Source organism: Berghia stephanieae, chromosome 3 (genome assembly GCF_034508935.2).
Source record: "Berghia stephanieae isolate SIO BIC M18660-M18661 chromosome 3, UCSD_Bste_1.3, whole genome shotgun sequence".
NCBI lineage: Eukaryota > Metazoa > Mollusca > Gastropoda > Nudibranchia > Aeolidiidae > Berghia > Berghia stephanieae.
This window is the reverse complement of record NC_088362.1, coordinates 5,197,427-5,209,926: the sequence shown is the minus strand read 5'-3', so window position 1 is coordinate 5,209,926 and position 12,500 is coordinate 5,197,427. Positions and strand designations below refer to the sequence as shown.

At 36.3% G+C, this 12,500-nt stretch overlaps 1 protein-coding gene across 1 annotated transcript in view; it reads right to left on the bottom strand.

The window, feature by feature from the left end:
- Nucleotides 1–11,106, bottom strand: part of LOC144966956 (uncharacterized) — a 63,716-nt gene extending 52,610 nt beyond the window's left edge. Inside the window, exon 1 of the mRNA XM_078903650.1 lies at nucleotides 10,832–11,106. Coding sequence (XP_078759776.1) covers nucleotides 10,832–10,961 — 130 coding nt within the window. The 5' untranslated portion in view covers nucleotides 10,962–11,106. The remainder of the gene's footprint in view (nucleotides 1–10,831) is intronic.
- Between the last annotated feature and the right edge of the window lie 1,394 nt (nucleotides 11,107–12,500).

The window sequence follows — 12,500 nt, the reverse complement described above, 5'->3', positions numbered from 1 at the left end:
AGAGAGAAGAGATAGTGATAGAGAGAGAGGGATTGAGTAAGATAGAGAGAGATAGGAACAACAAACCCAAATCAATCAGCTTTATTCGACAGCTGTCATTTCATTACTATAAGAAATGGTGACTATTGACCATCACTATCGTATCGTGTGAGGCCATACTATTTACAAGAGCCCAACTAGAATTCAGACTCAGTTGACAATACCCCTATTACTAATGCAGTGAACATCGAAGAAAAACGTCCTTGTGTTTATGTTTTTGTTTTAAGTCTTTTACGGCGCTTGCAACACATTCAGGTTATATCAGCGCTAGTAAAAAGGAAGAAAATGAGATAGTAAAAAGTTCTAGAATTACAAATAAAGCACACAAGAAAAAGTAAGACATAGGGGAACTGGGAACAAATAGGGATCAGATGTAGATTACAAGAGCACACTATCAAAGTACTTAGTTTCAGACCACCTATAAGTCTCATCCGACACAAGCACAAAATCCAACAAAGAGAAATACACTCAAATGCTTACATTATAAATTCAAAATAAATATAATAATACATATCAGAGAGATGAATTACAAGGAAAAAAATTCATCTCCCAAAACAATAACTATGCATTTGACTGTTTCCCTCCCAGCTAGGACTCCGGTCAGGGCCAGGACAAAACCAAGTAATCTCATTCCAAGACAAAGACAGAAAGCATGTTGGAAAACAGATATAAGGGATAGAAGACACAGCCTGTACCCCCTGCCCACTATGGGAGGTCAGGAACCCCACCCAGAAAGTGTCCTTGTGGCTAGAGAGAGTGTTAAGCTATGTTTGTTTCAGTGCAGATGGTGCCAAAAACTGAAAAGGGAGGAAAAATTTTGAATGATTGCCTTTAACTTTAAGCCCCATTATTTTTTTACAGCCTTCACCCCCCCCCCCCCCCCCCCCCCCCCCCCACACACACACACACATTAGAGCAATTGAGATGATAAACTATCATTGATACTCTAGCTAACTTCTAGAAAGTGGGAAACTGTCACCAATTTGTTCCACCACCACACATCAAATATCTCACTGCCAGTATTGATTGAGAGAAATATAACTTTTTAAAAAAAGAGGAAATTCCTCCTCTGACTCAAAAATCGCGGATTTCCGCGGATCCGAGGAAAACCATCAGCATTGTTGTTTCTTGTTTTTAATGGTGACCTCCTTAACACCATGGGAGGTGTCAAAAGACTATCTAAGCGTCAGGCTACGGAGCCAGAGATGATAAAATTGACTACTGTATCAACATCAATTAAGTGCGATTTGAAAAAAAAAATAATTACAAAACCATTATTTTTTGTATGAAGAACTTACAGGAATATTAATTATTTAAATGCACCCAACACACACACACACACACACACACACACGCACACACACACAAGTATTTTTTGACAAACCCGTGAGAGAGAAAAAAAGACAACAAAAAAACCAAAGGAAGAAAATGGGATTGTAAAAAGTTCTAGAATTAAAATTAAAGAAACTCACGAAAAAGTAAGACAGGGGAATTAGTTCAAAAAGGGGATCGGACGTAGATTCTAAGAGCACACCATCAGTGTACTTAGTTTGAAACACGTAAATGTCTCATCCTGACACAAGCAAAGGTCCCCACTAAGAGTAACACATTCAAATGTTTACAAATCATTATATATATTTAAAATTTTTTAAAATACAGTGCATATGGACAGATGGTTTACAAGACAAAAAATATCATCTCCCAAAACTCTTAACTATACTGTATCCCTTCCAGTCAGGGTACCTGGTCAGAGCCAGAACAAAACCAAGTAATCTGATTCCAAGACAAATCTAGAAAGCATGTTGGAAAACAGATATAGGGGGATAGAAGACACAGTAAGTGCCTCTCCGCCCACTATGGAAGGTCAGGAACCCCACCCAGTTGTAGCAGTTTCAAAGATAATAAATATAAAAATTTTCTTACTCCCTCTCTAGGTCATGAAATACCCACCAATAGATGTCAATACCATTTCATCAAGGAAGAAAAATGTTTTCTTTTCTTTTTTTTTTTTAATTGGAGACTTCTGCACGATAAAAAAATCATCTCTCCAAAATCCTTAAATCCATAACGCTGGTGTACCAGCTACAACAACATCAATCAAATAAATAAAATAAACATAATAAGAGGAAAAGAAATGCTTTTCAGCACCATCAGAAGGTGAGTTTTGCTCGGATAATGTAGTGTCAGACAAATTGCAATTCCTTGCTACCCTTTGGAAAGGACAGTACCCACTCATTATATCCTACCTGATCTAACAAACTAGTTATTAATTCACCATTGGACAGAAAGGTTAAATATAGTTCAATTTGAACATATTCCTATTTCCGGGTAAACTAACATATTTCCTCAAATTCTAACCTTAAATTAAATTTTAAAACCTGAATAAGGAGAAAAACACCTAAAACACAAATCAACTGGTTATAAATAGCAAGTCTGTATACAGTAAAAGATAATTAATGATGACAACCAGGTATTTTGTACCTTACGAATATATAATGAACATTTTCTTCCAAGTGGTCTGCTTGAGAAATGCTGAAGTATTGAGAATTTCGGTAAATTATTGATATAGAAGTAAGCTAAATAACCAAACCCATTGTTCTTATGAAGACTATGATTACAACACTAAGGCTTATATGGGGTTTTGATAAAATTAAGACAGCAAAGCACTTTCATTTGTTTTGTTTGTTTGTTTGTTTGTTTGTTGCTTTAGGTCTCTTCCAACACAATTGAGGTTATATGAGAGACCGCTGAAACAAAAAAAAAAACAAGCAATCTAACAAAAATAGTACAAATGTAAATCAAAATCATAACCTAAAGATATCATAAGCTAAATTATAAATAACCAAGAACAAACAGGCAGAAGATTTACAGAGAAAAAAAAATATCCCCTGTCAAAAATACAATCACAAACCAAAGAAGCAGGATAGGCTAGTAAAGAGAAGAAGAAACGACATCACTATCGGATCGTACACCCATGCGAACATCATAGGTATATGATTCAAGGGTGATGCTCCCATCCAACCACCCGCACTTTCATTTGTCATTCAATTAGTGGTAACCAAATATTACAATATTAGTGTTGGTCTTAATCCTGACGTCATTGAACTTCTGCTCTTCTGTCAAAATTTTACATATATATATAAAAAAAAAAAAAATCTCAAACCTAGTTGAACCTTTCAAAAAGTTAGACTACGTGATATTACTGAACTCTGCATATATTCAGAAGCAAATCAAAAATTGTTATCAGAGACAAAACAGCCTAGGGCATTTGTTACAATTTCACCCCTAACAAAAGGAGGGAGTGTAGTGAAACCCAAAATGAGAGCCAGAGACATGAGTTGATATATTCTTTATGTTATTTTCTAACTAAATAGCTTCAAGAAATCTAAACAATTTGACCTGTTCACATAATGTTTAATTTAATCGGGTTGTTCAAATTAAAATGCATAGCAACCACTGGCAGATTGTTTTTGTCCTAATTAATGAGCAGTCTGCATGGTAATAAAGCAATGTACAAACACTATCTTTTAAGTCAATATGCTTACTTAAAGAGCAAAATGATGAGGTAAAGAATAAAAAGATTGAGGCAATATTGTCAGAAATCTGACAAATGTCGGACATTTTACAGGTCTGTAATACTAACTAGCAGAGAGATGATGATCAACCAATCAATGGTATAAAGAGAGTGACATTATCATAAATGATAAACCCCTTTTAAGCAGTATAGCAGTGCTGATGGTGCCAAAAACTGAAAACGGAGGAAACGTTTGAATGATTGCCTTTAAGCCCCATTATTTTAACAGCATCCACCCCCCCCCCCCCCCCCACCCACACACACATTTTAGAGCATTGAGATGATAAACTATCATTGATACTCTAGCTAACTTCTAGAGAGTGGGAAACTGCACCTATTTGTTCCACCACACATCAAATCTCTCACTGCCAGTACGTTTGATTGATGGAAATATAACTTTTTAAAAAAGAGGAAATTCCTCCTCTGACTCAAAAATCGCGGATTTCCGCGGATCCGAGGAAAACCATCAGCATTGATATAGGAATGTGCCCAACATACATATCCACCTTGTGGGTCATTATTATGCATTACCACGTCGTCAGAATAGAGAAACAAGCCTTATATTTGCACAGTGAGAGTCATACTGCTCCACATGTGCAGCTATGAGGTCTAGTGGTATGACACTCGTTTTCGGATCGGAAATTCCTGGGTTCGAGCCTCGCGCTCGGCGCATAGTTGAGTCCTTGGAAAGGCTCTTTACTCATATTCTCTCACCATACTCAGGTGTAAATTGAGTACCTGGCCGTTACCAGTGTTGTCTTTGTCCGAAAAATTGTAATATTGCCTAACAGGCGTCATGTCCCATCCTACATGTTAAATGTTGCTGTTGACAAGGGACCCATTGTAAAGCGCTTTGAGCACATTTAGTGGATATTGCGCTATATAAATAGATCAATTTAGTCCTAGAGTAGTTACAGAGCAATCAGACAGTGAGGAAGGAGGCACACAGTGCACCCATCTCCTCTTAAAGTATCATGTCACAGAGTCAAGAAGGGCAAAAAAAGGGTGAAATAAAGTGAAATTCTTTTGCTTTTTAAATTTATTTTTAAGTGTTGCAGAAGGGCTATATTTTTAAAAAATTAATTTTTGAGTTTGAATATGGTGGGCAAATTATGCTATTGTGATGATCATAATGTAATTATTTTACACAACTTGTTATAAATATGTATGTCTTGTCTTTTAAACGTGATTTTCTCAGTTTTATCAATTCATGATCCCCCCTGCCTCCTCCCTTCAAATATGAATAACATGGGTCCTAATTCAGAAATGGTGCCTCGAGTGAAATATGTAAAATTATGGGATTCAATTTTTTTCCAAACATCCAACAGGTTTTGCGAGATCACCTCACATATACAGTACATCCATCCATACACACATACTCATTACACACATATATACATAATACCATTTATTAAACAATTTACAAGACATTGAGGGCTACTTAAAAAAATATGTCTTCAACATTTTCTCGAGACTTTTCAACGCATTTAAGGCTTTAACTTTGAAAACAATAGGGAAATGATAAGATAACAATACATCTAAATGACTAAATGTTACTATCAGCAGAAAGTTAAATTACCCAATCCCAAATGGAATTATTGCTTATAAAAACTTAAAATCTCAATTGTAAACAGCTACTGGATTTTGTAATGCCAATTAGAGGGCTTCTACTGATGGTGCCTTCAAAATCAAAATTACGTCTATATCAGTATCAGTATCAGCCACCAGTAAATTTTTAAAAATGTTTTTGTGTGTATGTGTGTGTGTGTGTGGGGTGGGGGAGTTAGACATACAGTGTCACCTCTGGATAACGACACCTCTGGATAACAACAACCCCTGGATAGCGACTTTGACCTCTGGTTGGTCCTGATTTTTTTTTTTTGCTATATATTATTTTAGTAATAAAAAACCCCAAATAGCTACATACATTTGAGTAAAACCCCTGTTTAACCACATCGCTTTTTAAAAGAATAGGCAGTTGGTACTGATGCTTGTAACGACCATCGTCATCCCGTACTCTTAACTTATAAAAAACACCCCCACAACGACATAATTTTCCGGTCCCGGGCGATGTCGTTATCCAGGGGTTGCACTGTACAAAATAATTATAATAAACTAAGCCATTAAAAAGTGTATGTCATATTTTTAAACCATGCCCGATATCCGGTAATAGTGCTCCTGTAATCAAGACTGTGGTGGAGGCTACTGATTGTAAGCTCCTCGTGTTAAGGGAAACAACCCAAGTATTCCTTTAAATTTAATAACTATAAGAGAAAATATAACCTAGTACCTTTGACTAACCCTAATAAGAAAAACAAACACCCTAGGACCTTTACTAAGACCAATAACTAAACCTTTTTTTTTTTGCTATATATTATTTTAGTCATAAAAAACCCCAAATAGCTACATACATTTGAGTAAAACCCCTGTTTAACGACATCGCTTTTTAAAAGAATAGGCAGTTGGTACTGATGCTTGTAACGACCATCGTCATCCCGTACTCTTAACTTATAAAAGACGCCCCCACAACGACATAATTTTCCGGTCCCGGGCGATGTCGTTATCCAGGGGTTGCACTGTACAAAATAATTATAATAAACTAAGCCATTAAAAAGTGTATGTCATATTTTTAAACCATGCCCGACATCCGGTAATAGTGCTCCTGTAATCAAGGCTGTGGTGGAGGCTACTGATTGTAAGCTCCTCGTGTTAAGGGAAACAACCCAAGTATTCCTTTAAATTTAATAACTAAAAGAGAAAATATAACCTAGTACCTTTGACTAACCCTAATAAGAAAAACAAACACCCTAGGACCTTTACTAAGACCAATAACTAAACCTAATAGGAAAAAAACATCCCCCACCTTGAGCTAACCCTAATAAAAAGTATAGAAAATAAAAAAAAACCCTAGGACTGCTTTCAATACTTCAACGACAATGTTAGGAAATTTTAAACTTTCACTAATCTATAAAGGTTTGTTCTAGCGTAGAGTTTTTAAAATGCTACTAGATACTAGGTATATAATTGACAAATTAATTGAATAACAAAAGATCCACGGTGAAAATACTAATTGAAAGAGATGCTATTTAGACCAAGGAGCTTAAGAAATTTCTCTCGATTGTAATATCCACTATTATTCTTACTCTTAGACTTAGACACTGACAGAAACAACCAACCAATGCCAATGAATGAAATGACTCAAGTTAAATGACTAATGATAAGGCTAAGGCAAGGCTGACAAATTTCAATATTTCAATTTCAAGGCTCAAGGCACATGAATGAATCATAAAATCATAAAAAAGGGACATTTCAGATAAATAACTGAATTATTTGTTTGTCCTATTCCCTTAACGAAGAAGATGCACAATGCTTTCCTCCCACTTCATTCTAGTATTCAATCTGACACACCCCTGTGACTGTTCTCTAGAGACCCTACAATTAGAAACCTAGGTAGTCGCATCGCCCGTGGCTGAGCCGCTGATCGAGCCCCGATATCGATGTTACGGCTCTGGAGTGAAAATTGTGTTAACCGTGAACATAGTTTTACTTCCATTGCCGTGGAATCGCTTCCTGTGCACTAATTTCGTCACTTCCGGTCTCATTTTAAAGAGGAGAAGCCAGCGCATCAGGCGGCGTTTTCAGATTTTTAATCCGTTCATTCTTTGTTCAGATGCCAGCTGTTTGAAAATTTGGTAAGTTTTAACTTCATTTTAAATACATTTTTCATTATATTACCTATTTTTAATTAATGTTATATTATTCGCCAACCATTTTTCTCTATTTGTGTGAATTTTGGTGGTGATTGATGCTGGCGAAAGGGTCTTTTAGTGACTTTAAATACGATGCGTGTTCATGAAGTTGGCGACGGCCAACCAGGATTGCCTCTCGATGTATCCCCGAGTCTCCTGTGTACAGTGCAGTCTGTAAACTATCGACTGCTTTTGCTTTTGTGACTTGTATAAATAATTTCAAGCTGAATAATTGCTGTAAAAAGACTGAAAATAGTCCCATCCATAATTTTAGTTTTATTTTATGAATGAATGTTGAAACTGAAATGACTTTTTAACTGGGATGATACCGGACAACTAAAAATTATGTTCCACTGATATTATTTTTTATCTTTTATTTTTGTTTGTTCTGCAGGTTAAGTGTGTTGGTTTAATTTAATGTGGTTAATTTCAATACAAATAATACAGAATAGCATGATAGAGTCAATTCAAGTGAAAGTATATTTCATTCATTACTTTACTCTTTACCACAACAAAAATTATTATATAACTTTTAATTTTGTTGATTTAATCATAATCGAAGTACTTTTTTTGTTTTCAGAGTCAGACGTTCATTATGACACCACATTTTCATGTTTCATTTCCTGCCTTGTATTTTTAAATATGAAATTGAAATAACAATATGAATTTGATTGTCTGCCACCTCCAACTCCCGTCGTCTGCCGCCTCGAACTCCAGTCGTCTGTCTTGTATTTTTAAATATGAGATTGAAATAACAACATGAATTTGATTGTCTGCCACCTCCAACTCCAGTCGTCTGCCTCCTCCAGCTCCAATAATCTGCCTTGTATTTTTAAATATGAAATTGAAATAACAACATGAATTTGATTGTCTGCCACCTCCAACTCCAGTCGTCTGCCGCCTCTAACTCCAGTCGTCTGTCTTGTATTTTTAAATATGAGATTGAAATAACAACATGAATTTGATTGTCTGCCTCCTCCAGCTCCAATAATCTGCCTTGTATTTTTAAATATGAAATTGAAATAACAACATGAATTTGATTGTCTGCCACCTCCAACTCCAGTCGTCTGCCGCCTCTAACTCCAGTCGTCTGTCTTGTATTTTTAAATATGAGATTGATATAACAACATGAATTTGATTGTCTGCCACCTCCAACTCCAGTCGTCTGCCGTCTCGAACTCCAGTCGTCTGTCTTGTATTTCTAAATATGAGATTGAAATAACAACATGAATTTGATTGTCTGCCACCTCCAGCTCCTATAATCTGCTTTGTATTTTTGAATATATGAAATTGTAATAACAACATGAATTTGATTGTCTGCCACCTCCAACTCCCGTCGTCTGCCGCCTCCAGCTCCAATAATCTGCCTTGTATTTTTAAATATGAGATTGAAATAACAACATGAATTTGATTGTCTGCCACCTCCAACTCCCGTCATCTGCCTCCTCCAGCTCCAATAATCTGCCTTGTATTTTTAAATATGAAATTGAAATAACAACATGAATTTGATTGTCTGTCACCTCCAACTCCAGTCGTCTGCCGCCTCTAACTCCAGTCGTCTGTCTTGTATTTTTAAATATGAGATTGAAATAACAACATGAATTTGATTGTCTGCCTCCTCCAGCTCCAATATTCTGCCTTGTATTTTTAAATATGAAATTGAAATAACAACATGAATTTGATCATCTGCCGCCTCCAGCTCCAATAATCTATCTTGTATTTTTAAATATGAAATTGAAATAACAACATGAATTTGATTGTCTGCCACCTCCAACTCCAGTCGTCTGCCGCCTCTAACTCCAGTCGTCTGTCTTGTATTTTTAAATATGAGATTGAAATAACAACATGAATTTGATTGTCTGCCACCTCCAACTCCCGTCGTCTGCCTCCTCCAGCTCCAATAATCTGCCTTGTATTTTTAAATATGAAATTGAAATAACATGAATTTGATCATCTGCTGCCTCCAGCTCCAATAATCTATCTTGTATTTTTAAATGTGAAATTGAAGTAACAACATGAATTCGATCGTCAGTCTCCCCCAACTACTTCTGTATCATTGCTTGGACTTCGATGTATTTATTCAGTATCATTACCTGGATATTGCCTGTGTCTACATTCCATGCAGCCAACAACCCATAGTGCCTAGATTTTGTTGTCTTCTGTCTTTTGCCACATCTCAGCCATCTTATGGATTTAAGCGAGTCAGTACGTGAGTACCCTTTAATTATCTGTTCTCTTAGTGATGTTGAATGCAAAGCAATTATCAAATTTTCTAAAGTTCATTTCAATTTTAATGTAGTTTAATAGTTAGTCATATGATACATCTCTTCGAGATGTTCAGTTTGATATATGACATGCCTATGTTGCAGAAAGTTTGCAAAGTGTCGGTATTTATCGGCTTATTGTTTGTTATTATGTAATATGTTACGTAATATTCAATTTTGCATTTTCAGGTTAAGTTTTCTCTACCACTCTTATGTAGTTCTTGTTTTTAATTTTGCATTTTTATCACTGACCATGTTTGCATATATAAAGCGGCAAGCTTGTTTCTCCCGAGTACTGTTGGTGCCCAAATGTCTTGTCCAAGGATGCAAAAACATTGGGCAGTACATTTGCAAGTTGCATTTACTGACACTTGTTCAACTTTATTTCTAGCCCTGTTCATTGTTTTTTTGTTTTTTTTCTCTCTCCGAATACCAGTCATCTTTCGTCTGTTGCTCATTTGCCAATGCCAAATATTAAGTGCCTTCCCCAAGGACACAACTTTAGTGTCTAAATTCATACGTTTACGCTCCTTTCCTCTTGTTTTAACAATTTTTGTGTTCAAAATTAATCATAGCCATAGTATTGTAAGCATGCTCTGGAAGAAGACCACCCTCAAATCTATTATCCGTTCCTCGCGCCTTTTTTTTTCATTTTCTAGGTTATGTAATTGCATGACGTTGCATAATATTGCATAATAATCATTTAATTTTTTAAAAAATTGCTTCGTCTTTCCTTTGCGATCATTTTGATATATGGTTTTATATGTATTCCAACCCAAATAACCGTGATTTTCCATTTCCCCCGCTTTTCGGTTGCTCTCTGGTCACAGTTTTAGTTTCTTTTTTCCTCTTAAATTATATTAAGTATTTTGGTCCACTTTTGCGGACTAATAATCCCGTAACTTTGGTTCTAATTGTCACATTGTCATAATTTTGGTACCATTGAAAAGTGTATTTCTTGCAGAATAGCATGAGACTATTTTGAAAACAATTGCTGCAATCTCAAATTTTCATGCAACTACCTAGAAACCACTTTTGCTCAAAACAAAATGCCCAGCGGCATTGTAATTGTTGATGACCACTCCTTAGCGATAAAGTTCTTATCCACTGACAACAATAAATATCAATTACTAGGTATCAATCTTGAGTACTCTATGAATTGGTCCAGGAACGCCGGTTATTTAAACGACTCGAACATAACTTACAGTCAAGATGCTTCTTCTTAGGTCCAATGATTTCCTCTGTTGTTGCTTTACAGACTGATTTCGCAAGTCCCTGACCGGCGATGCTATGTTTTACGGCCGCAACACGGTCCATAACACTCTGACCCGCCATCCTTGAAGTCTTCTTGCTTTTTCAAGAATCAATTAAAATGTATCTGTGGGCCAGCTAACTGACCCAAAGCTCCTTGAAGAAATCTTCAATCGTATCCGTCTATGACACCTTGCGGACACAGGAAAAGGGGGTGGTGATTTTTGGATCGACGATCCAACATGGCGGCTGTGTAAATTATTGACTCATCACGTGACTTTATGAGTTATTTTTAGTTGATCTCTCCAAAATAATCTACCTAATTTATTTAAACAATAAAGATAACTTGCATTTTTAAAATGATAAATGGTTTATTTATGTGGTTGATATAAGCACGGATCAAAAAAATATGCCGCTGATTATTTCTTACTGGTTACCAGGAAGTAAACAAATATCTCCATAAATAAACTCTGACCCCCAAACATAACATTATTTTACAATCGATTTTCCTCAGGTAGTTTAGTAAACGCGAAGTTCCTTATCTTGGGGTAACTATGTTGATTAAGTCATCAGCATTCGCAGCGCTACTATCATTTCCACCATCACCACCAGCACACTGCCGTCATTTTAATTATCATAGGAGGCATCACTACCAACCCCACAACTACTAGATAAACTACAATCATTATCATCATCATTATCAGCATCAGCAGCAGAAGTAGCATCATCAGCATCATTTGCATCACCATCATCGTCGTCGTCATCATCATCACCATCACCATCATCATCATTGATTATATTTTTTTGAACGGTGACCGTCTCCTCCTCCTACTCCTCCTCCTCCTCTTCTTCCTCTTCTTCCTCCTCCTCCTCCTCCTCCTCCTCCTCCTCCTCCCTCCTTCTTCTTCTTCTTCTTCTTCTTCTTCTTCTTCTTCTTCTTCTTAATCACAATAATAACGAAACGCGGCGTGTGTGTGTGTGTATGTGTGTGTGTATGTGTGTGGGTGGGTGGGTGCGTGCGTGCGTGCGTGTGGGTGTGTATGTGTGTGATTGTGTGCGCGCGCATGTGTGTGCACCTTGTCTGTCTGTTTTGATGTGTTGGTGTGATCAACCTTAATCGATGAAGTGACGAATCAATGATGCTATGAAAGTAGCTTCAATATCTTCACTAAAGATAGGAATGGATATCGATCCCGGGAGCAGTCGAATTTTTTTTCTCACCCCCACTCCTCCTTATTTTCACCCAATAGTGATTGGATAGCTGGGTCTGTTAGATCTGGCGGAATGCACTACTATGTGATAGTTTAGCGTCCTATCAAAATGGTAGCAAATAATTGCTATATTGTCCGCTTAACGCATTGACTCCTAAATGGTTTAACGCCTAAGAAACTTGCATAAACTGCGACCCGTGGGCCTTACGACTGAAACAAAATAAAAACAAACACACATCCCCTCCAAAAGAGCAAAGCAAAAATATAACAAACAACAAAGAAAAAAAAACAAAAAAAAAACAAAAAAAAACAAACAACAAAAAAAAACAAAAAAACAAAACAAAACAACAGCAATAAATAAACAACAGATGAAATATTATCTGCACAATAATAATAAGAATCAATGAAAACA